The sequence below is a fragment of the Ambystoma mexicanum genome, chromosome 3p (assembly GCF_040938575.1).
Source record: "Ambystoma mexicanum isolate Mex_15411 chromosome 3p, UKY_AmexF1_1, whole genome shotgun sequence".
Lineage (NCBI taxonomy): Eukaryota > Metazoa > Chordata > Amphibia > Caudata > Ambystomatidae > Ambystoma > Ambystoma mexicanum.
The window spans coordinates 359,847,774-359,873,531 of NC_090925.1; the positions used below are offsets into that span (position 1 = coordinate 359,847,774).

Genomic DNA, 25,758 nt, shown 5'->3' on the forward strand with positions numbered 1-25,758 from the left:
TTCATCATTTTTTCTCTCGCTTTGTTTTTCTTTGAGGAACCATACAGACCAAGGAGGCAGGCTTATATGGTCCAGGGTCGTCCCGTGAACCCTTTTTCTTGTAGTTGCTGCTCCACGTCTTGCCAGTAACCACGTATTGTTGGGCAGTACCAGAACATGTGGCCCATATCAGCAGTTGTTCCGTTGCATTTCTGGCAAGACTGCAACAGCTCCCGGGAAGTGGGATATTTTTTCTGGAGTTGGGTATGCTGTATGTAATATATAGAACTATAATTGCTTTAATCTGGCATTCCTAGATATTTTCTTTGGGTATAACTTTGCCTTCGTCCATTCTTTGTCTGAGAGTGTCCTGCCTATTATCTAATCCTATGCTTGCTTCCCTTTGTTTTTATCATGAGGGATTTCTTCCATTAATGTCTGGTATATTCTAGACACCATGTGTCCTCCTTCCGTGACGTCATAGAGAAGGCCCGGAACTGGGTTTTCCTTTCGCCTCGTCTCTAGAGTTGGCCACCTGTTCTCCAGGCAGTTGGTGAGTCTTGCATAGGTTATGAAATGACCTTTGTGCAGTCCGTGGGATTCAACAGGATCTTGAAAGGCCAATGTCTCTCCTTCAGGGGCTATGTCGCTTATTGTGGCCATGCCTTTCGGTTCCCAGAAATGTCTGCATTGTCGGAGGGTCGTGTTGTTGTCTTTATCGAGTGCGGCCAGTGGTATTTTGGAGGTGAGGAGGGGGGGCAGTATGGCTCTATCTGTAGTTGTTTTTATTTACTCTGCTCCATATTTGTTTTCCTAAGTGTAGAAACGTGGGATACCGCTCGTGTTGGAGTTGGCCTGCAAGGTAGTAAAGTTGAAAATGCGGGAGTAGCAGTCCCCCTTCCGTGTAGTCTTTACAGAGTGTGGTCATGGCCACTCGTCTTCTACCTTTGCCCCACACAAAGCTTCCTAATATTGTGTTGAGTTCTGTGAATAACTGTCTTGGGATGAGAAATGGTACGTTTATGAAATGGTATAGTAGTCTTGGCAGAATTATCATTTTTACTAGCAATATTCTCCCTGTTACTGATAGAGGTAGCTTCTCCCATAATTTGATGGATGTCTTGAAACCGTCCCTTGCTTTGTGTGTTGGCCTTGTCTGTGTCCTCAACTGTGTGGTGTATGTTGATGCCAAGATAACGGAACGTTTGGGTATTCCATCGGAGTTGTAGACAAGGAAGTTGCTGTTCTGGTATTCCGGCGCAGCCTACTAGGGGGTATTGGCAAGATTTGGGCTTGCTGATAGTTATCCCGGAGAGTGGCGCAAAATTATCCAGTACTTCTAGGTAGGTACCCAGGTTGACCTCAGGATTATGTATATATAAAATTGTCTGTGTATATGGATATGGATATGACGTGCGTGACGCCATCTATTAGAAGCCCAATGTCTCGAAAGGATTCTCGCATACAAATCGCTAGAGGCTCCAGCGCCAGGATATATAATAGGGGCGATAGTGGGCAGCCTTGTTTGGTGCCTCTGTGTATTGGGAATGATTCTGATATGTCTGCCTGTACGCACTCTTGCCGTCGGTGTGGCGTAGAGCACGCGTATCCACCTCCATGAACCCTTGTCCTATACCGTAGCAGGCTGGTCAGGTGGGAATGGATGTTTGCCTCACTAAGTCAAACGTTTTGATGGCGTCTTGTGCTGCCACTGCGTAGGTGTCTGATGTGATGTTCTGTCTATTATTGCCTGTAGTCGCTGCAGGTTTGCTGTCTAAAGGTCTGTAAGATTTGCACTGCTTGCTATCTTTGCCCGGTTTCAAACTGGGTATTATGAGGGGCTGTTCCATTGACTCAGGGAGCTTGCCTGTTTCGTATGCTTCTTGGAACACTTGTAGTAAGTAAGGACTCTGTGTGTCTGTATACTCTTTATAAAATTCTGATGGTAGCCCATCGCTTCCAGGGGTCTTCCCCGTGGGTAGTGAGGTGATAACTCCCTGTATCTCCTCTAGGGTCAGGGGGGCATCCATTAGATCCTTTTGTTCCATTGACAGGGTGGGTGGACTTATGTCCTTGCGAGTCTCTATTTCGGCCATATTTGAGTGTTTTCTGTCGTAGGCCTGGTTGATCTCTGATTGGGATTGTTTTGTAAGCCCGTCTTCATCAATTATCTCCGTTATTTCCTCCTTCTTGTTTTGTCATTTGACCAGCCAGGCGAGTAAACTGCCAGGTTTGTCACCCTGACCATGTATTTTGTTCAGTGTATCGTTGAAAACTAAAGTCATCTAGCTTTTCCCAGTGTTCTAGGCATTGTAGTCTGAATCCCATAAGCGCTTTTTCTCTAGCTTCCCCCTGAGCCGTGTCTTTTTCCAATGCAGTGATTTTTGTTTCTATTTGGGTTATTTTGTTTTCTAGAGTTTTGCAAATTCCTCCTGTGGCAGCTACCGCGACTCCTCTCATGACAACTTTGTAGGCGTCCCATACAGTGTTACTGCTGTCTACACTGCCCAGGTTGCACTCACTGTTCCATTTGGGTTTGCAAGCTTTCTCTGACGTCTGTGTCTCGTAATGATTCAGCATGCAGTTTCCACGTAGGAATTGGTTTGGGGTTGTCCATGAGTGTCCACTGTACGATTTAAGGGGGAGTGATCTGACCAGGTTCTGCCCTCGCATACTGCGCTGGCTATGTTCTCCAGGTGCTCTTTCCCAGTGAAAGTAAAGTCTATTCTAGTGTATAGCTTGTGCACACTTGAATAAAACGATAATTCACGGTTTTTCTGATTCAGCCATCTCCATACTTCTTGCAGTTCTAGATCTTTGGTCAGTGTCTGCAGTGCTTTGGCTGAGGGGTAGATTGTCTTCATTATGTCATCCGACCTATCTAATGCAGGGTCCAGGACACAGTTGAAGTCCCCTCCCCATATCCAATAGGCCCCATGGAATGGGGATAGGATGGGGTATAGGGAGCTGCTGCGTTGTGATTGGGTGCGTATGTGTTTATCACGCAGAATTTTTTATCAATGTAGCCGTGTAGAAGTATTACCCTTCCTTCTTGATCAGAATATTTGTGCAGTATTCGGGGTGGTACTCCTGGTGCGATCCATATGAGGACTCCTCTGGCATAGTTGGAGAATGCGGAGCCATATCCTTTACCTCTTAGCTTGTCTATAATTCGCTTTTGCTTGCTTGGTGTCAGATGCGTTTCCTGTAACAGTACGATTTGGATTTGTTTCCTATGCAGATAGGCTAGTACCCTAATACTCTTTACATTACATAATTATTTAGGCCACGCACAGTCCATGTGAGTATCCGTAGGTTTTTCCGCCATTGGTGTTGTACTTCTCGACTCCTCTTATTGGGCCGCCTGCGCCATATCCCTTGATTGGTCCTCTCCGGAGTCTTTTCCGTCTGTATGTGAGGCTGCTTGGGATTGTATTTTGTCTCTTGTGCAGATTTGTCTTCTGGTTGTGGATTTGTCCTGTGGTACTAACAGTACCTTCAACTTTAAACTGTAACGGTAAACTTGTTGCTCATCGGCATTAATCCGTGGAGCCATTTCCACCATCTTCCTGCGAACTGCGGGACGCCGGTGGACGACTACCCTAGGCACTCTCAGTTCATGTGTGGTTGAAGAGAGAGCGATCCCATTGGGCTTGGTGCCTATGCCGATTGTCGAAGCGTAGGGATTCCCTCTCTTACAACTTTCCGTTGCCAGGTGTCTCTTGGTCGGTGTTTGTCATAAATGGGGGCTGAGATCCTTCTATTTAGAAGTATTCATGTCCGTTTTGGTTTCGTATGTACGCAGGGGGCTAAGGCTCATTCTGGTGTTTGTGTCGTCCGTTGTGTCGTTTCGCCTGGAGATGACCCAGATTGTTCTCGTCCATCCAGGAGTTCACATCTTCTGGTGTCTCAAAGAATAGGGATTTCCCATTGTGTATGATTTTCATTTTTGCCAGGTCTAAGAGCATGTATTTGAGACCTTGCGTTTGTAATCTCTCCTTAGTCGGGACATACTGTGCTCTTCGTCTTTGGACTTGTATGGTATAATCAGGGTATATCGCAAGGTTTGCGGAGTCTCTATGAATCACTCCCCGAGTCTTGAGAAGGAGAGTACCATTTCCTTATTGCTGTAATGTAGTATTTTCGCTATGACTGGTCGCGGTGGTTTCTTGATCTGAGCTCGATGGGCTCTTTCTACAGCGAATCCCTGGGATAGGTTTGGTCCTATTTCCTGGAGTAGCAGGTTCTCTATGTATTCAGTGGGATCTCTCCCCTCAGTCCCTTCCGGGAGGCCGAGTATCCTGATGTTACTGCGGCGCGCCCTCCCTTCTGCATCTTCTGCCCGGTCTTGCAGTATTTTTAGCCTAGTGGTGAGTTCCTGGACAGTGTTCTCTAGCTCTTCCGTGGTGGCAGTGGTTTGTTTAAGGGTTTGCTCCGTCTCACCTACTCTGCCAGCTAGGTTACATAGGTCTCGGCGCAAGAGTCCCATATCGCTTCTCATTTCACCCAGTTGTGCATCCATGGAGTTGTGCATGGCTGCGATCGCTTCAAGAATCCTGTTTTGTTCTATGTCCTGTTGGGGTTTTGCACTTGCTTCGCCACAGTGCTCATGTGACCGTTGAGGGTCAGTTAGGGGATCAGCTTTTTTTGCAAAATCATCCATTATTACTTGTTTGTGATGTGGTAATGTCAGTTTCTGGTTTGCCAGTACTTTTTTTTTTTCCTTTTCGGACATTTGGGGGTCTTTGCGTGGATTGCGCGGAAAGTACAGTTTGTACGGAAACAGTATTTTCTAGAGCTTTTGGTGTTTAGCGTGATGATGTTGTGTGGCTTCTATCTCCAAGTGGTTATGGCAGTGTTATGCTGGTATAAGTTAGATGACTCCCGCGACATCACTCCAGTGCCCTGGGGGTTGGCTAGGGTTATCAGGGTGTCTGTTGTAGTTACTCGTTGCTGCTACCCTTAATTCGTCCGGTGTTACCAAGAGGAGCCAGGCATATGACTTGTCCATTTTATAGTGCAGCCCTAGCTGCGCAGTAGTTTTATCCCCCTATTCGGTTTCTGCAGGGCGCTATTCTTTCAGTGCACCTCACATACCTTCTTCACCCCTTGGTCCCGCTCATGTGGAAAGATCAGGCATGGACTGATGCGTCTCGGATTATAAAGATCTCAAGAGTTTGGGGGCCTGAGGCAGCCCCCAGTGTTGTCTCTGCTCTGGCACAATACACGCAATGGATTGTAGATAGGACTCCAGCTAGGTTGTCTGTTTGAGCGGTGCCTGTGCCGTTCCTCTGATGGACCTTGCCGGGTGTGGTCTTCTCAGGCTCGGCGGGTCTCAGAGGTTGTTGGGCGTGTTGGTGGAACGCCAGCTCTGGCAATCGCGGTCGCTATTATTTTAGATCATCCGCTGTCTTGGAGGGCTTTTGGGAGCCTGCACAATGTTTCAGGCCGTGGGTGTCTCGATCTCCTTTGGTGTAATGTTTCTTGTGGGATTACCAGACCCCCGTTGCGACTGGCTTTGTCGGTTGTCCACGGCTCGGCGCTTACTCCACACTTCCCCTTTCTGTTCTCTAGGCACCTTGTGCGGGGCTAAAGGGTTCAGCACCGATCAGTGGTGCCCAGCTTCTCCTTGCGGTCTGTCGCCGCAATGCCTGTGCGCCCAGTGTCGCCAATACACTAGGATTCGCAGGTCCTTCTGGTGAGCACGTAGCGTCCTCTTTCATCGCTGCTTCTCAGTCAATTGGTGGCCAGCCTCTCGGGTTTGCTCATCTGCTGTTTGGATCTCTTGCCTCAGCAGTCTGGTCTGGTCTGGTGTGTCGATTTGCTCCTGAGCTGCATCATGAGGTATTCACGGTGCGGCAGGCTTGGCTTCACCGTGTGCCATTTTGTCCGCAGCTCCTCGATATTTCCGTGAGCTATAAGTCGTGATTGCCAGCTGTGGTTTCGATCGGGTTTGGAGGCACAACGGATGGGTCGCTCGGCGCACCCCTGGCAGGTGTTTTATATCAATTCGTCTTTTAATAATGTAGGTTATAGGATCAATGTGGCGTATCCAGCAGGAGGGCTCAGGGAAGCACGTCTTTCCTACATGCTTGCTGCCCACGCCCCCTCACCATTGATCATCTTCATGTTCCATTCGGCAAAAAAAGGCAAGCCACCTTTTGCCCGTTGTGACTCTTTTTACTCTAGGCCTGTCTTCCATGATAGTGGTGGCAATACATTGTGTATTAAGATCTGCTATAAGGGCCGGAGTCTCTGGGTGTTCTAAGTTCACCTTTAGTCAGGAGATCAGCCAGTGATTCCAGAAAGATTGTGAGGTTTGTGCAGACGGGGTTCCAATAAAGGTTTATAGCAATTATTTTTTTCAGGCCCTCATCAGATCTTGGACACAGCTTTGCCACCAGAATTCCCTTCTGCGGCGTAATAATTGGTTCTGACTCCACTATTATGACAGTCCTGCAAGCTATGGTAAAGCCTCCTGATGGCCTACCCCTCCCCTGGAATGATGCTTGCTGATGTAAGTAATTGGAAAGAGTTTATTAACCATGTCTCCTGAAAAAAGACAGTCATTTTTCCCGAAAATGTCCTTCTTGACTGTTGTTTTGAAGGAGTTAGAACCCTGCGTGTTCTAGCTCACAAATCGCCACTTCCTCCAACTAAAGGGATTCCTTTCCCACTGCTAGCTTCTGAAAGACCTGGGTTAAAATTTTGGGGAGCAGTAACCAGACTTTCTTTTTGGATACACCTTGCTCTATTGGGCATCCATTGATTATCTCTATTTCTGGCATTCCTAAGGTATTACCTTTCTTTAGATTGGGGTCCCCCCCAGATCGTGAACCCCCATTTTTTTTATCGGATCTAGTACAGGGAGGGCTGTGAAAACCTCCAGGCCATGCTGTTATGCTGTTGCAGCGATTTAGAGGCTGACAACATTGCTTTAGCCCCCCACCTTAGATTTCAAACCCACTAGGACAGTGTGTCCAAAGGGAAATTTAACAACTCTATCATCTGAAGAAAACAAGTACAAATCTTTAACTTTCTTCAGGTATGCCAGAATAGCACCTCAATTCAGAGATCTATAATTCAAAATTAGTTTTGTGCACTTTATCCAAAGTCTTGGGATGGTGTGTGGAGCAATTTCTTCAACGGGTAGTATTGGCTCCTGATTTATTGCAGTCTCCTCCTCCCGTCTAAGCCCCTTGTGCTCTTCACTAGTCTTTTTTTCCGTTCCTCAGCTTGTCTGCTGTAACAACTGCTGCTTTCTCTGGCCTGTTTTTTGTCACTCGCTTGGGGCTCCTGTTGGTATCTTGACTTTCCTCGAAGGAAAGTTGGGGCCAGTTTCAGCTCTTGAGAATGCTGCGTTTTAGGTGGCTCACCCCGTTTTCCTAATAGCATTTGTTTTTTCCTTGGGTTGAAAATGGGTACCCATTTAATTTGATTTCTCACCATCTTTGGTTCCAGGTTGGCGATATTCTTTTGTTCAGTTCCCTTGCAATTATGGAGATTGTTAGTGGTTCACTTCTTATAATCTGTTTCCTCTGTATGCCAATGGTCGCCCTGGTCTCTTGTATGTCAGGATTCCTTTGTGACTTGTCTTTCTTCAATGATTGCTTGTTTGGTTTTTTCCATTGCTCCTGTTATATTTTTCTCCTGCTTCCTTGAGTCATTCTGGCTGGACATACTCTGTTCATTCTCAGATGTATTTATATCAGCCTTGCTTGGTTCGCTTAGGGCTTTGAAGCTGGTTGTCCTTTATTTTATTTTTTGTTTCGTTTTCTTGTTAATTTTTTTCTTCCCGTTCTGCTGGGGGTATGGATTCCATCCGTCCCTTTTGTTGCCACTTTCTTTTATCTTTCCTTCTCTGTTGATAACTCTGTGTACTCTCAGTCCAGTTATTACCAGTGGTCTTTTCCCCCTTGTCCGGGTTTGGAAAGTTTATCGGGGAGAGTTCCTATAGATTCAATTGCATCACTCTCGGCTACCAGTGCCATTCTGCAAAATTCTTCCTGGACCGATTCTGAGAGGGGGGGTGTCATCAAACGATGGAACGATCCTGTCATCCAGTGGTATGGGCTCCTCTTCTAGTGCGGGCTCTTTTTTGTAAATTATTATTTTTTTTTTTTCCTGATTATGTGGTTCAGGTGTTCGATAGTTAGACTGTCTCCTTTTTCCCTGTTTTTAGTTCTTGTAGGGCCTGAGTAAGTTTGTTTTGCAACCTCTTCTGTCAAATTTGTTAAAGATGGTACTATTGTGTTTGACATTTTTTTTAGACCCACCATTGAGGAATCGCATTGTTCCACTTTTGTTATTTCTAGCAGCATCCCAGAGTGGGTCTAGACTTCAACCTTCAGCATTTCGAACACATTTACCAGTGAATTTAGCACAAAGTTATGGGCTGCTAGCATAGCTTTGTTGGATCTTGTGTCCTGGGTGGCCCATCCTGTAGTGGCTTGTTTTACTGGTTCACCAATTATTTGCCTTAAATTTGTTGCATCCGATTGAAGTTATGTAGAGTGCAATTCTGACAGTTTTGCATTTCATTTATTGTTATGGGTGATAGGTTGAGGTCCTGGGGGAAACCTCTTCCCAGAATGGCGGCACCCATTACCCTGTCCACGTCCAGTAGTCGTGAAGAATTCCTCTCTTCTGGTGTGCCTGTGTTTAGGTCTCCCATGCTGCAGTGCCTTCGTTTTGGGAAGCATTCCTTGATTTTCTTTTTTTTTTGTTCTTGATGTTTGCCGCTGTGAGGGTAAATTCTGTTTCTAATCCCAATAGTTGGTCAAGATTGGTGGTCTCATGCTGCTGTATTTGGGGAATATCTGTGGCGTGCACTTGAGCACTCACGATTACTTCTTGCCCCGCTGGTGTACATTTTGCCCTGTTTGTATGTTCAAAAGAGCAGAAGAGGGGTTATTTTTAGCCACAAATGAGCCATCCCACTCCGGAGCTTGAGGATCATCCGCAATTGCTCTGCTGCGCAAGAAATATTTGGTCGCCATAAATCCCCCCTGGTTTGCCTTTCCTTGGTCTTTTTGGCTATTTGTTCACTCTCACTAAACTATTTTGCCTATCAACGGTTGCTTTCCGTGTTGGATATAGTCAAAGGCCACTGCGACCTTTCGACAGCCAGTCGGAAAAATCTTTGAAATTCTTCCTGATATTTGGAAGCAGCCGCCAACAAAAGCGAATTATCAGTGAAATGGGAGTGAATTGCACACCAACCTTGTGATTCATCACATGTCTTGGGATGGTAGCAATATTGGTCCAGGGTATCACTTGGGTCTAGTTATCCAAACTGGCCGACCAGCCGTGGTGTGACCATGCCTCCCCGTTGAGCAGCGAGCACAAACACGCACTGCTCACTCGTCTCCTCGCCCACCAACCACTGCCAAAGACCAGAAAGACTCGGCAACTGACTCTGCGAATGAGTAAGTCTGCGTGATGAGCCCCGCCTCGTTTGGTGAAGCGTGTGGAACGACTGTTTACCTCTGTGCAGCCAAAATTAAATGGACCAGAAAGACTCAGCAACTGACTCTGCCGCATCCTGTGCTATTGTATGAGCATGGGGCAGAGTATAGGGTGTTGTGACAGTCTTTTTGGGAGGCGCCTCCCGGGGAGGAGTGTCTGTAGTGCTACAAAGCGCCAGGTCATGTTGTCTCCCGCATTTAGACAGCGTTTGACCCAACCAATCTGGGCCGACATGTAATGCATCCTCCATGATGTAGCGCAAGCACTCCATGCGCTTTGGCGGCTTGCAAGACAGCCCTATTCAAACTAGCTGTCTTACCCCTCCATATGAACTTGGTTATCTGTCTGTCGAAGTCAGCATATGTTGTTCTAGAGCGGGACTTCAGGAGCATAAAGGCCAGGTAAATTAGCTTGGGCAGCGAGTTAATCTTTAGGGCATTTAATTCTCCCTGTGCACGAGAGAGGTAGTGTATCCAAAGAGGCCACGTCTTGCTTGATTCTATGGAACGTGGATTTGTAGTTTGTCTGCCAGGGCACAGAGGTCAGGGCTGATCAAGACTCCCGGTTATCTATGTTACATCTGCAGTTTAAACGGGGCAACCCCACCCAGATCCCAGGGAATGTTTAGGCAAAGCGGCATGACCTCTGATTTTTCCCAGTTGACACGATAGCCGGCTATATGGCCATATTCATGCAGAACAGCAGAGATGTGGGGTAGGGGATCCAGCGCTTCAGCTGAAATATAATGTCATCGGCGTATAGTGATATTTTGTTATTCAGTTCTCTTGTAGATACCAGACCATCCCTCATCGCACCTCAGTTTGGTGGCTAAGGATTCAATTGCCAATGCATATAGGAGTGGCAAGAGGGGGCACCCCTGGCAATTTCCCATGTGTAGTAGAAGGGATAACAAGTGAGGCCATTTGTAATCACGGGGGTTCAAGGTGCACTATAAAGAAGCAGTACCTGTCCCAGCATTTGTTATGTTAGAATATTGCAAAATCATAAGGTTTATCCTCCAGGCTGGTGCCATGTGTGGTGTGTCTGGGAGGGAGAATTGCATGAGCACCGGGGTATGTGTCTCCACCATATGTATTACACAGCACAGGAGTAGCCAATAATCTAGCCGGCAGTAGCACTGATGGTGGTTAGAATAGTATGTGTAGTCCCTTCGCTCTTGTGTAACTGTCTCCATACCTCAACCAATTTAAGGTCTGACATGAGGGTGAGAGTGTGCATACCTTCTTCTGAGGGAGGGGGGGTCCACTGTGTGCTAGTGCAGTGTTGAACCTATCGACTTGAGGCACCAGAGCAACATTGAAGTCGCCATGCATTAATTTTATGTGGCCCATGTGTGGTGCTCAAGAAGAGAAGAGATGCATGAAGAAGCTGGGGTGTCAGTTGTGGAACCATATATGTTGAGAAGGGTGATGCACTGTTGAGAGAGAGAGAAGCCTGTTGAGGAGCACGGAACGTCTCTCTTTGTCAGACTTGGTGGTCATAATTGTGAGAGGAACACGATGGTGCACCAAAATAGACATGTGACGGGGAGTGGACTGCAATGCCCACCCACCCCGTGCATTGACCTCCCCACATCTAGATGCATTACTTGCAAGAAAATTATATCCCCCCGCAGATCTCGTAATAGGTTCAACAGCCGGCGCCTTTTGATGGGGTGACCAAGTCCTTGGATATTAAGAAATACACGTGAGGGAGGTTATTTGTATGCAGTTTGAGCCGCACACAAGCAGTTGTCCCACACTGGTAGAAAGTTGTATCTCCCATCTATTCCCCCAGAAAAAGGCCTGGGTTCATAGACGGGAGAAGTGTAATAACTGGAGTCATGGCACTGAAAGGTACAGTCATTTAAGTTAATGTGGTAACCTGTATGGCTGCAGCCATCTCCAAGTCAACCACACCAACTGACCAAACTACATTCCATCACCTAGCAACTATCATAACAAATCTAGAACGTTATGGAATTTCAAACATTTGACAACATAAAGGGAAAGGGAAGGGAAACCAGCTGTGAAGAAGGAAGCTGTGGGGACACTACAAAGGAGTAGAGGAAGTACCTTATAACAAGAAGTATGCCACTTGTCAAATTCAAACCAAACATCCCTAACCAAAAAAAAGACAGCAACATTGGGGCTCGGAACTAAGACCTCTGATGAGTAACTTAGCCCATACGAGGATACAGGCGGGTACAGCCTCAGTCCTTGCATGCCAGTATCTAGAGGGGAGCATCAGCAACATTGTTGAAGCACTGCAGTGTACATGTGCAATCTGAGGATGATTACAAGTCCCAGTTGACGAGCGCTGAAGTGCAATACATCCCTGTAGTCGCCCAACAAAGCGTCCGGCTGATCAAAGAACCGTGTCAACAAGGTAAGTCATGTGTGGTCCTAGTCACTGATCCGGGTGCACCAAGCCATTATCATATTCCTGGCACAGACTTCACTTCACCAGTCCCTCTCGTTTGTGTTATGGGCCCAGAGCCTTTTCCCCACCTTCTGCCACCCATCTCGAGCTCTGGTTTGGGGTTGAGGTGGCGGCAGTGAGTTGTCAGTCCATGCAGCTGTATCCTCGCTGGGGCGGCTTACTCTCTGGTGACCACTTCCTGTTGACATAGGAATCGCCATACCTCTTCATTGTCCTCGAAGGAGTGCCACTGTCGGTTAAGTTGTATGCACCACACTGCTGGGAATGTAAGATGGTGCCTGCAGTCCGTGCCGTTTAGTGCCTCAAATAGTAGATTGAAGGCACATCGGCGCTTGGAGACTTCTAGAGAGTAGTCATTGAATAGGCATAAGGTAGAGTTTTTGAGATGGATCATCCCAGCCGCCAGCAGGATAGCCACTCTGTTGAAAGTTCAGCAATAGCATAGTAGTAACCCACGGGCGGTGTCCAGGTGCGGGTTTAGGGATGGGAGCTCTATGTATTCTTTCATGGTGTAGGAGTGACTGTTGTCCATGTGCAGTTTCTCTTCCATAGATGAGCCCCTCCGGGTCGGCTCCCTCTGCATTTTCTGGTAGGCCTACAAGGCAGAGATTGCTGTCCGGGGACCTGTTCTCCTGATCCTTCAGCTTGGCCCCTTGAACCTCCCGGATGTCCCCATTGCGATCTGCAGCGACCGGGTCACGATTGTCCTCCAGGGTACTAATCCATTGCACATTGTCGGTTGATCCTGGGCATTGAGGCAGTTGTTCACATCTTGAATGTCTTTCTTGACGTCCTGCATGGTAGTGTTAGTTTATTGTGTTCGCTGGCCAATAAGTTTCATTTAGTTAAGAATTGCCTGCAGCTGGGTCTGGATATCTTTGGCAGGTGCCTGGCAGATTGGCTTAGTGGCATAGTGATGGGGTTGCTGTCGTCTCACTGTCCGAGTCAGGGGCCAGCAGCACCCGTTGCATGCCCCTTCCCAGCAACTGTGTATGGTTCGAGAGGGTTGGAGCCCTGCACTGCATGCACTAACCATGATGATTGTGATCCTTGTGTGTGTGGCTCGTAACAGAGTAATGCGCCAGATGAGCAGGAGGCTTGGCAAGTTATCTGTGGCCTTCTTTGATGGTTCGCTTGCGGTATGAGGTCCAGGAGGAGGTGAATGGTGTGCCTCCTGTGCTGCGGGGTGTAGCGTCTGCCATCCCCTACAGATCCGGTACCATTTATTAGTCAGAAGCCATCTTGCTGTGTTCTCCACCACGGTTAGGGGTAATGGAGCATGTGTGCTCTGCTGCAGCAGTGTTCCCCTAGTTGAGATCAGAGCATCCTAGATGTGGCTATCTCGCCACGCAGTTTGTTTCTTTCCCAGCGTTGGGTCCCACTGGAGCCTTTGTGCAGCTCCAAAATGCATCTTGGGGTGAGGGTGCACAATCCATGTGGTGTGGAGTGGTGACGTCTGGTTGAGCAATACTGATCTTAAAAGTGGCTCATTTGATAATGCTATAGCCCAGGTGTTGCAGTGTGCACTTCGTCTGCATTAGACTTGCGTGGTAAGGAATAGCCACACGACTTCAGATTTGCTTCAGACCATCGGGAGAGGTAGCAGAGACCACTAGGCAGAAATCTGGGCAGCGCTCGTTCATTCTAGCCTCTTGTTGCCCGCTGGGTTGTTAGTGTGGGCGTCAGGCCTCAGTACGGCGCAGAGGAGCACCGAAGTGAGGCAAATGCCGAAGGCTCGCACAGGCAGCAGGTTGCAGTGGGGTGTCAAGCGGGTCACTCGCGCTTTGTCTTCTCGTAGGTGTAGAAATGCAGTTCCATAGGCTAAGCACCGCCCGTGCAGGTCATCACCACAGCGACTTCCAAATGATTTGCAGGCGGCAGCCCACCGGCTGCCCGTAGCCACTTCCCACGTGGGGTATATGCCTCCGGGCGCAGGCATCCGGCCTCCTATAGCGCCTTAAGTCAACCTACTGCCTCCTTGAGCTGTCTGTTGCATGCAGTGGCCATCGGGTTCTCAGCCAGGCCCTGCGAAGCAGGGTGATTTGGAGCACCAAAGCTCGTCTGGCACGGGGCTCCTTCACCCGGCGGCCATCTTGCTCGGGCTCTCGATCGCCCCCCTACCGAGCTATAATTTTGTTGTGTGTAACTCTTTTAAAACTATGCGCAGTCTCCTAAGAACCAGTATTGCAGGGGCACAGACTGGAGGCCTGAGGCACTACATCAGGGATCGAAATAAAAAATAGATAAGCGGAGCTAAAAGCAGCACCGGGGTGTCCAGCATTAACCAGTGACCAGGAGCTACCACTGGGAAATGAGGAACTAGTACATAGCGTTCCACATAAGAAACAAACCTATAATGATGGCCATTATTTATGAATCCTTATGCTTTAAATGCTATATAGATGTGTCATAATGTTTGTTTATAATTGTCACAAATGCACAGAGTTAAACTCACATAGGTGTGTTCTTTCAGCATCATTTGGCCTGGGGAGCTTAAAGTAGCTCTTTGTAACTGTTGGTCTCAATCTAACCAGTCCCTTCAAGGCTACAAGCAGGAGTTCAATAGCTCCCAGCTGCCCTGAATTTCGAACCCTGCTATATGCAAGATGGAAACAAAAAAGACCAAAAGCCTTATTACAAGAATGGCGCTGCTGGAAAAAATTTTAGTATAGTTGCAGTAATTCCATTATCACTTTACCCCCAATTTTCCGGCCGCTAACAATTCGGAGTTTGGGGTGATGTGGAGGGAAAAACCTCCAGCACTTCCGGAACGATTTTCCTTGCCCAGCTCAACCACATGCGGAATAACCACCAACATTCCTCCAAACCCCCAATGTAGTTCTGTGGATTCCAGGAACGGGTATCAGCATTGCCATTTTCGACTTATGAGGAGTCCGATTTACAGTGATTGCGAGTGGCGGAAACGGTAAAAAAAAAGTTTGATTGTATTTCTACAGGAAATACTGCCAAATTTATGACAGAGCTCTCATCACATAGCACCCTAAAAAATTAAATTAAAATAATTAGCAGATTAAATGCTGTATCCCCCTACTGTGATATCATAGCAGTTAATTATGATTTCCATAATTCTTTTATGACATCACAGTAGGAGGATCCAGAATAATGAAATGTTGGCCCAACACGACAAATTGATATTTTTTGATCATTTGTTAAATATGATCTTCACTTTAGTCAGTCTTGCAAAAAAAAAACTATAATAAATGACTTCATATGCTCCTTGCATTTGGGGGAACAAATGCACACCATGAGAGATGATGTATGAGTAGACAGAATCAGTCAGTCATTGTCAAAGAGTAACCCCTAGTACCTGTATTTGTACACAATTGTGTATTTTATTTCCCTACCTTTCTGCCTGAGGTTTGGGCTGGTCCCTGGCTGTAATGTCAGAATGTGAATGAAAGGAGGGTTTTGTTCCACCAATTGCTGTAAGAAATAGTTTTTGTGAACACTGACCTGCCCCAAGGTCTTTATCGGTCTTGGACTATATCCCTTTACCCGTCTTGGCCACTGTCCCAGTCGCAATCTTGGGGTCATTCCCTTTCTAGGACTGGGACCGACATGGTGAGAGGGTCTAAGAAAGGAGACAGACTGAGATTGGGATAGGGCCTGAGAACAAGGCGGTGACAGGAAATGGGGAATACACTGTTGATGAGACTAGGGAAGGGAACAGGGACTTGGGAATAAACAGCTGATGAGACTGGAGAAGGGACAGAGGAAAGTAGGGGGGAGGGAGAAAAGGAGGGAGGGGCGAGGCAGGGCGGGCATGATACGAGAGGATGGCAGCCAGGCAACAACACTGGGACGCTGGAGGATTGTGAATGCGAGGGTGGATGGGGACAAGGCCCAATGGTGGTGGTGGGGGGTGCACAAGAGAAGGTGTGTGTATATGGGGGAGGGGACAAGTTGGTGGTGGGGCGTCCACATCGAGGGGTGTGCAGGAGGGGGCAGGGGACTTTATTGAAGGTTCCATTACAAACGCATTTGCAATACAGTTGCCGTGTGATGGGATGTTGGAGTTTTGGTCCACTTGTGGCTCCTGCGTGTGCGCTTCACATGGATTTCTTCTGTTCCGGAGCGGTCTGGGAATACTCTGATTATATGCATAAAGGGACGATCAATCAGGTTTGGGAGAGCAGTGCTAGTAAGAGTGGGGCCTCTCCATGTTAATGGAAGGGAGAGTCTGGGGAACCCACGGATAGCGTACTCTGCATAGGTCATGGTGGCTGGTAGTTCTTCATTTCAAGTTACTGTGGTTCTTTTCCAAGATCTTGGGCTAGGGTGGTGACAGTGATTTTGTCATGGGTAGCCATATACAATTACACATGCAGTTAACCCCAACATCTGACCTCAATCCACCATTGCCTCTGGGATGACCCCCTGCTATTGTTAACCAAAAACCTTGAGCGGGCTTCATAAGCCACGCTCAGTTTTCATGCCCTCTTTTGAGTCTGGGAATTGCCCATCCGACATAAAATTCTTTAAGACTGCAAAACAATCTTACTTTTGTAGGGAGGACTTTGAAAAAAATAGGCCGCAGGGGAAAAAAGTACTTTAATTCGCCCAATCGATGAGACGAGAAGTTTTGCCCAGTTAGTTGGCCAGGTGTTTGTTCTGGGTTTTCTAAACATACCAGATAGTTTTGAAAAGGCCTGAAGATTTGGACCCCCTTGCTCACCAAACTATTGAATGCATTTTTACATCAACTTGAAAGGGTCTAGTTGTCCAGCTCTTTTTTTTCTGTCTTGATTAAAGATATAGTTCAGACTTCCAGAGATCACTGAAAACTCCTATATGTCTGAGATAACCTCGGGTAGCCTTGTAAGGCAAAGAGTGCATCACCATCAAGTGTTTTACGTTTGTATTAGTTTGCCAAAGTGGATCCCATAAAGGTTTCTTCTTCGATCTGCTTTGCCTAGTAAAGGGCTACATAATTAAAGTGGATTCTGGTGAAAAACTCAATTTGAAAGGATATGCCTCCAAACCTTGGGGCCTATGCCAATGGCTTCCAAGGCTCTGGATCAGAAGGTCCCAGTCCACCCCATCAAGTGATTTGGGGGGAATAGGGTTCAAATGCTGTGGGGATAAGACTGTCTGAGTACACCCTGTCAAATGCTTGTTCGGCTCTTGTATTGTTAAGATAACTGAATCGCTTTCGAGTGAGTTTTGGCATATTGTAGCCATGCACCATCTAACAATAAACATTTACGACAGAACACTAGCAACAGATCTAGCCAAACGCAAACTAAAACGTAGCCCTCCACATTGGGCTACCTGTGTTGCTACTACACAGGTATGGCTGGACATGTAAAGCATGTTTGTCAAAGTATTACAAGCTCACTTGCATTCTGTCCATTTTTCTCTCTCATTTCAATATGATTGCATTCCACCACATTTAAATTTGAAAACGATATGTAATGTACACGATCATACCATGCAACGTCAGACTATGGTGTACCGTATACCAATAAAGATGCACTACTACACCAGAGGGCATCCTGCAGCACTAGCTGAATCAACAGTAGCACATTAGTTCATTACAATTGTCAAGTAATACTAACCACAGCACAATCCACTTGACAATATTACGTTGTCAATGTCCCACATTGGTAAAAGAAGGCTTATACTTGCCCCCACCCCCAGACACCCCACTTTCCAGTGCACCCCTCCGCCCCCTTTCAAAAAACACACTGCTGAACAAATTGACCTTTATTTTTTTATGATTTCTTTATTTTTTATTTATTTTTATTTTACATTTATAAAGCGCTCACACAGCCTGCAGGCATCGCAGCGCTGTTACAGGAATTGTTTGTTTTTCTTAGTTGCGTAATTGTGTTGTGTTTTTTTGTCTTAGTTACTTATTTATAACGCACTTAAACACCCAGAGGTTTGTAAGCGTGGACCCGGGGATCAAACCTGTTGTTGCTTCGTGTCGTCTTGCTTCCAAGACGCGCACGCTGCCGCTGAGCTATCCTCCCGGGACGTTTTCGGCATACACAGGACACCCATTATGAACTGGGACCTCTGTGACACTCCCTACTGCCCCCCCCACACACACACCCACACACACACGCACACGCACCCACACACGCACCCTACACACACCCCCCACACACACCCCACACACACCCCACTCCCCACACACACACTGCACAGTTCACCTGAAATACACCTACATAACCCACATCATTCTGTGACAGATGGCTCAAGAATCACTCCAACGCTCAAGGACAGTTCAATGGTTTTACTTTAACTTTCAATAGGCCCTATGACCACCACCCCCTCGTCTGCATAGCCCCTCCTCTCTAACACAGGGGTCCTTAGTCCTCCCTCCTTTGCTCCCTCCCATGGTTAGTAGATGGTGATTGTTTCACCCTCAGTACACTAATAAGCTATATAATGCACAAATAGGCTAGATAAGGCACTAATAAGCTTCAACGTCAACCTAAAAGCCCTTGGTCTTTTCTCACTAAACTTTTTCAGAGACTTTGTAACTTTCTCTACTAAGTTGTTGATGTTCTAAGGGGTACCAGAGTGTGCCATACAGACACCCTACTTGATTCTGTCTTTTCTTATCAGGCTCACTCTTTCCTCTCACTTACCTCTCTGTGTACACTTTTTCTCACGTCCACCCGTCTTTAATATCTCTTTGCCATAGAAGCCATTTCCTGGCACCACTTCAATGCTTGCTTCTGAGTTTGCTAGACAGAACAGTGTATTCAGAATCCAACTGTACAGAACATAGGCTTCAACCTCATACTCACAACAGTTTCTCTTTCATATTCTAGGTATTGTTGCTGGTTTGGCCCCTTGAATGAATCTGTGAAGAGTACGCACAACCAACAGCAACACCATGTCGAAGTTTAAGAGCTCAGAAACGGTCCGGGTGGTTGTCCGGTGCCGTCCTATGAACAGCAAGGAGGTGGCTGGCGGATATGAAAAGGTCGTGGAGGTGAACGTAAAGTTTGGCCAGGTTGCAGTAAAAAACTCAAGGGGCACCACCAATGAGCTACCCAAGACGTTCACCTTCGATGCTGTCTATGACTCCAACTCAAAGCAGGTTGAGCTCTACGATGAGACTTTCCGGCCGCTGGTGGACTCTGTACTGCAAGGTTTCAACGGGACTATCTTTGCATATGGGCAAACTGGAACAGGCAAAACATTCACCATGGAGGGTGTGCGCAATGACCCTGAGAAAAGAGGTGTCATACCCAACTCTTTTGAACATATATTCACCCACATCTCACGGTCACAGAACCAGCAGTATCTTGTCCGGGCCTCTTATCTTGAAATTTACCAGGAAGAAATTCGGGACCTGTTGTCAAAAGACCAGAGCAAGCGCCTAGAGCTGAAAGAGCGACCTGATACTGGGGTGTATGTAAAGGATCTTTCGTCTTTTGTTACCAAGAGTGTGAAAGAGATAGAACACGTTATGAATGTTGGAAACCAGAACCGCTCTGTTGGTTCGACTAACATGAACGAGCACAGCTCCCGCTCACATGCTATTTTTATGATCACAGTGGAATGCAGTGAGTTGGGGCTCGATGGGGAAAATCACATCCGTGTGGGAAAGCTAAACCTTGTGGACCTGGCAGGCAGTGAGCGACAGGCCAAGACGGGTGCTCAAGGAGAGCGGCTCAAGGAAGCCACCAAGATCAACCTCTCCCTTTCTGCCTTGGGGAATGTCATCTCCGCCTTGGTGGATGGCAAAAGTACCCATATTCCCTACCGTGACTCTAAACTGACTAGACTACTACAGGACTCCTTGGGTGGCAATGCTAAAACAGTGATGGTGGCCAATATCGGTCCAGCGTCCTACAATGTGGAAGAGACCCTGACCACCCTCCGCTATGCCAACCGTGCCAAAAACATAAAGAACAAGCCTAGAGTGAATGAAGATCCCAAGGATGCATTGCTGCGGGAATTCCAGGAAGAAATTGCCAGACTCAAGGCGCAGCTTGAGAAACGAACAGTAGGGAAACGCAGACGGAGAGGCCGGAGGAGAGCGGGAGAGGAGGGGGGCGATGGAGAGGATGAAGATGATGTCGGCGATGACGATGGGGACGATGATGTGGAAGATAAAGAGGATTACTGGCGAGAGCAGCAAGAACGCTTGGAGACTGAGAAGAAGGCAATAGTGGAGGATCACAGCTTGGTGGCAGAGGAGAAGATGAAGCTGCTGAAAGAGAAAGAGAAGAAGATGAACGATCTGAAGAGAGAGAAGGAAGCCACAGAAATGCTGGGCGCTAAAGTCAAGGTAAGTGAAGCTGAAGTGTGGGTTTTCATGAGTTAAGAGTTTGGGACTACAATATGTAATATTACAATCTGGGTGTGCACCGGAATGGTTGAGTTGGTGGTAATGCAGTGTGGTGTCACAATGCAAGAGGTATGGATGCAGTTTGGGTTACCAATGGTGATTAAAAGGGTGGCTGAGTTTGGGATTTCATTGGAGTTTTGGGAATGCAGTTTCTGGGTCGAATTTGTTGATTACTTTTAATATTCATGGATGGTGAGTTTTTGGAGTTGTATTTAAAACGGTTTTCACTGCAACTGTGGGGAAAGCTTGTATATAGTTGAGAACTGAATAGTAGCCATTATCTGAAACTTAACTCTTAGAATGTAACGAATACCTTTAGGGGCAAATACACGTCTTTCTGAAAGCACAGGCACAAACCTGCAGGGATGGGTGAGAAATAATTAAATAGACTAGCGCCTTGTCTTGGTTCTAGGTCCATCTACACTGTGAAGGAGGGGGATGGCACAGTCACTGATGACTAGCGCAAAGAAATCTCCCTTTTCCTGGTTCTCGGGCGACACTAGTATGAGTGATCCGTAAATGGGTACCAAACTATGACCCGGGGAAGGACTAGAGTGTGATGGAGATTTCTGTATACTTGCAGTAGAACCAGTGGGTGGAGAGTTTGACCATTGGGCTCCAAAATGAATGGTTGGGTTCTTTATTTTATTGAAGAAGCCGAGGGGTAGGATGGATGTAGCTGTACTAAGCAGTCCTATAAATCGGTGTTGGGAAATGGGTGTTGTAAGGCAGTGAAGGAGAGGAGGTGGTGGCCAAATGTTTCAGACACTTAACTATTTAAGTGTTAGTTTTACAGGCGATTGGCTCAGTCACTCAATCTACTCCAATGGCACTGTTGGAAATGAAACCACCTCGAACACTGATTGCAGCGCTGTATATGGTAAACTGCACGTGATCAGTAACCGCCACATGCAGGGGATAGTCCCTGTGCTGGACCAGGAAGAGGGGTCCGTGCAGTAAGGTTAAGTTACTTGATACAAGGTCAGGTTGCATTCCGCACATTTGTAATCCTTATTTTAAACTTTGGTAAACATACTTTATAATGTCAAGATCAGACTGGTTGTTCTGCAAAGCATACTGATGTGTTTCGTTCTGTTTTGATTCGTTATTGGTCTCTCGTCCTCATTTACACACACATTACACATTCAAATACAATATGAAGGATAGTGGAGTACAGAAGGATGTGTTGCCTGGTTCAGTAGGGTGCATCATTGTGTGAAATAGGATGGATTATTGGGTAACTGGGGAGAAGAGGATAGATCAGTGAATGCTAATAGAATCGCTTGCTAGGTGCGATCGGGCTTAGTTGCAAGTTGTGACCCTGTCACTTCATCATTCTGGGATGGCATCATACTATAGTGCAGGGTTCTGCAGCTCTGCAGATGTTTTGGGCGAAGACTCCCATGATCTTCATCTTCATCGTGTGTATTTGTGGAGCGCGAACAAAGACCAAAAGGCATCAAGGCGCCAGAGAAAGTGAGGTAACTACAGACCCATGGGGTTAGAACAGAGTTTTTAAATATTTCCGAAAGAGGAGGCAATCAGGAGTGTTGCAGAGTTCTGTTGGCGGGGCATTGCAGAGCATGGGGGCAAGTACTGTAAAAGACCTACCTCCTGCTCTGGCCCGCTGGAATCTGGGAATGCTCAGAAATGACTGATTGGCTGAGCGGTGGAGCCTACTGGGTTTGTAGGGTACAAGTGTGGATTGGAGAAGCTCGTCCCCAGAGTTGTGAGTGGCACGATGAACGAGGCATAGGACCTTAAATTTGACTCGGCTTCTGACAGGTAGCCAGTGAATGTGGCGAAGGTCGTCAGAAGAGGGAGCAAGTCTAGGGGCTCCCAAGGCAAGGCAAGGCAAGCTGCTGCATTTTGGAGGATCTGAAGTAGTCTTAGTAGGGCCTCAGTTTGGCCAAGGGAGATAACATTACAGTAGTCTAGGGAGCCAATAATGGATGCAGTCACAATCTTGTCATGGACTCGGGCGCAAGAAACGGAAGGACTTGTTTCAGTATTTTGAGATTGGTAAAGCCAGATTGGCAGACAGCCGAGATTTGGGCTTCTCTAGAGCCTGAGGACATAACTTTGATCCCTAGGCTCTTGACTTCTGGGGAAGGTTCAGGACATGGTCCAAGTGAGGTGGGCCAATAATCACAGGTCCAGGGTTGTCCTACGTAGTTGGATGCGACCAGTAAAACCTCAATTTTGTCTGCATTTAGTTAAAGCCAGATATTGGCCATCCAGTCCCCAACCGCAGAAGAGCAGTCTTTCCATTTCTGGGAGGGGGTTTGGGGGTGTCAGATGAGGGGACATTGGGTGCAAAAAGAATCGGTTTATCATCAGCATAGGAAAACAATTGAACCCCATGGCTGGTAATCAGATTGGCCAGGGCCCGCATATATAGATTACATGGATGGGGAAAGGGCAGATTCAGATCCCCGGGAACCCCACAGTTAAGAGCAGGAGGAGGCTGGGGGGAGGTAAAAGGGGGAGGGGAAACTGTTGGAAGCCGGTTGATAACAAAGGATGAAAACCACTTTAGGGGGATAACTGAGATTCCAGACCCCTGGAGAAAGTGAAGCAGCTTCTGATGGTAAACGGTATCAAAAACTGCAGAGAGATCAAGGAGAATTGGAGTACCCATCTCTCCGCTGTCCTGAAGCAGGGCAATGTCATCCAGAGAAGCCACCATAACAGATTCTGTTCCCATTCCAGGGCAAAAACCGGCTTGAAAGGGGTGGAGAAGGTGGTTGGCTTCCAAAAAGGCAGAGAACTGGGGGTTTACAATGGACTCGAGCAGTTTAATAATGACAGGAAGCAAAAATATAAGACGATAGTTCTCAATAGCCGGATCAAGATGTGCCTTTTTCAGTAGAGGAGCGATAACGGCGTGTTTGAGGGGCTCTGGAATGTCTCCAGTAGAAAATGAATGTTGAAGCGTTGCTGTGAGTAGAGGGATAACTTGATGATAGACAGTTTGAAGAGTACGGAGAGGGATAGGGTCAGTGGGGGAGGCAGATTTGAGTTTTAGCAAAGCACCTGAGACCATAGTGTCTGTCACTGTATTAAATGTAAAGGCACTGGAGGGGGCCCTTTCGGATCTAGATGAACTACATAGGTGTCTGCAAGAACAGACCTTTCTATGTGTATCAGATCGTGGATTTTACAGATTTTTTCCCCTAAGAAAGGATGTAATATGTTCGCAGTGAGTTGGCTTTTGTAGGGTCTTTGGGGGGCATACAAGAGTTGTCAATTCCTTAGCCACCCGAAACAGCTTTTTAATAGAACAGGATGTGGTGACAGGCTTTCGTCTTTTTTATGGCGGTCTGATAGTGCGCTCCTGTACATAGGCGAGTTTTGCATTAGATTCAGGGATTCAGTTCCATCTCCTTTGAGCTTGTCGACATTTTTTGTTGTTTCAACAACCTGAGTTCAGTAGAGAACCAGGAAGCAGAAGGTTTAGTACGTACGGCAGAGAGCCTGGAGGGAGCCAGGGTGTTGGCAGTTTCCTGCAGAGCATCAGTTAGGTCAAGACGGCAGATTTAATCCTCTGTGATGCCCTTTTGAGTAAAAGTTTCAATCGAGTTAGAAATAGATTCGAGAGAGAAACATTAGACCAGCGTTGATGGGTTTTTAGTTGGGGCTTAGGCCTAAATTTAGGCATTGAGAGGAGAATGGAGAAAGGGAGCAGGTAGTGATCAGACCAAAGCAGCGGCCAGGGGGGAAAAAAGTATGGCGTTAGAAAATAAGGTCAAGTTGGTTCCCACCTGTATGGGTGGGACTATTTCTCAGGATTGAGAGTACAGTCCGCCAGGGAGACCAGTTTATTGGCTTGCAGATCAAGAGGGTTGTTAGGATGTAGATTAAAATCACCAAGAATTACTATTTTGGAATAAGTCAAAGATAAGTCAACAGCTAGCTGTGCAAAGTCAACAAAAATTGGTTAGTTGCATATTCAGGGGGCCAGTAGGTGATTGGGAAGCGTGTCGAATTTTCAGGAGGGACCTGGATCCTGACTACAAGTAGTTCACAGGAAAGGTTGTGGGTAAGGGCAATAGTGAAGCAATTTAGGGACTTCTTAAACACAATAACCACTCTGCCTCCCATTTTGTTGGCAGGTTGATCCAATTGAAGATGCAGTAGTGAGAAAGGTAGCATTTGGATTATATCTGGTCCAGAAGTAGTGGTGAACCAGGTTTCTATCATTCTATTATACACAGAAGATAGGGCGTGGGGTCGTCCAAAATTGCAAAAATGTCGTCACAGTGGGCTACCGCAGACCTGGCATTAATGGAGGCCTTTCAAGTGGGGGGTGCGTAACTTATTATCCATAACTGTTTTAAGGGTGAGTTTCGTAATAAAACCCTGAGGCCTTGTGAGGAGCCAGGGCAGTAAGCGCCTATTGCTAGTAAGTTAAATGGGAGGGAGCACTACAGTCTTCCATTACAGCTTGTTGGGCCCATGGCCCTGAGAGGTCAGCGACGGGCACAGACGGGCTTGCCTTGAGCGCGCCTTTGTCGCTCTGTCAGCGTGCCCCCTGCATCTGTCCGATATGCGGGCCTTCTTTCCGGCACATTTATGCTGAGAGGGATAGAAAAGCTGATCTTAGCGAGTCCTCTTTCTTGCTCTAATATTTCACGCTCTTGCACGAAGTGTGAGGGGTTACAGCAGCAGAGGAGGGAACTCCATCAATGGGTGTAATCCTACAATGCCTCTTAATAGCTATGCTGGCTAGGGCTGATGGGAGTTGTAGCACAGACATCTGCAGAGTGAAGGGTTTCAGACCTGTGGTATAGTGGTTGGTGCTACCAGAGCCTGCTTTTGCTCTTGGTGCTTGTTGAGCAAAACAGCATGTACGCTTTGGTGGGCAGTCCATTTTCTTGCTTTGTTTTCTGTGTTCCTCTTTCATTTACAATAGTGGTTGTTCAAATCTATCAATGCACTTATTTAACTGGCTTCTGCTGGTCTCCCAGGCCATGGAGAGCAAGCTTCTCGTCGGGGGGAAGAATATTGTGGATCACACAAATGAGCAACAGAAAATCCTGGAGCAGAAAAGACACGAGATCGCAGAGCAAGTAAGAAGCCTTTCCTTTTGCGTTTGCCTGTTAATTTGGCTATTTGATGTGTGTGGGGAGGGGATGTTGAGAGGGGAGGGCTGCTCCTGCCATTACTAGTTCAGGATATTGGCTTCAATTGAGGCAATATTGAAGTTTTCCGGGTAGAGCCAAATTCTTAGGGCACTTAGAAAACAACTCTTGGAAATACTTTTTAAAATGCACTGTTTGGAGACTTGTGCTACATGGGCGGGCTCATACTGTCGCAAGGCCCAGCCCAACATGCTGGTGTGGGCCATTTGTTTGGACAACTTTGATGAAATGCTACACCATGGTAGTTGGGACCAACATTACTGAAAAAGAATTACCATTTGCAAACACTTCTTTTTCTTTTTTTAAACCAATAACACCCTGTAGGTAATACTCAAATTGTCTGGGACGTGAAGTAACAAATTACCATTTGCGATTTTGGCCCACTTTGTT

The 25,758-nt window shown here is 46.9% G+C and overlaps 1 protein-coding gene across 2 annotated transcripts in view; it reads left to right on the plus strand.

The window, feature by feature from the left end:
• Window positions 1-25,758, plus strand: part of KIF3B (kinesin family member 3B) — a 373,294-nt gene that overhangs the window by 137,301 nt on the left and 210,235 nt on the right. For both annotated transcript variants that reach the window (XM_069651014.1, XM_069651015.1), the window contains exons 2-3: window positions 18,696-20,164; window positions 25,195-25,296. In XM_069651014.1, coding sequence (XP_069507115.1) covers window positions 18,761-20,164; window positions 25,195-25,296 — 1,506 coding nt within the window. In that variant the 5' untranslated portion in view covers window positions 18,696-18,760. The remainder of the gene's footprint in view (window positions 1-18,695; window positions 20,165-25,194; window positions 25,297-25,758) is intronic.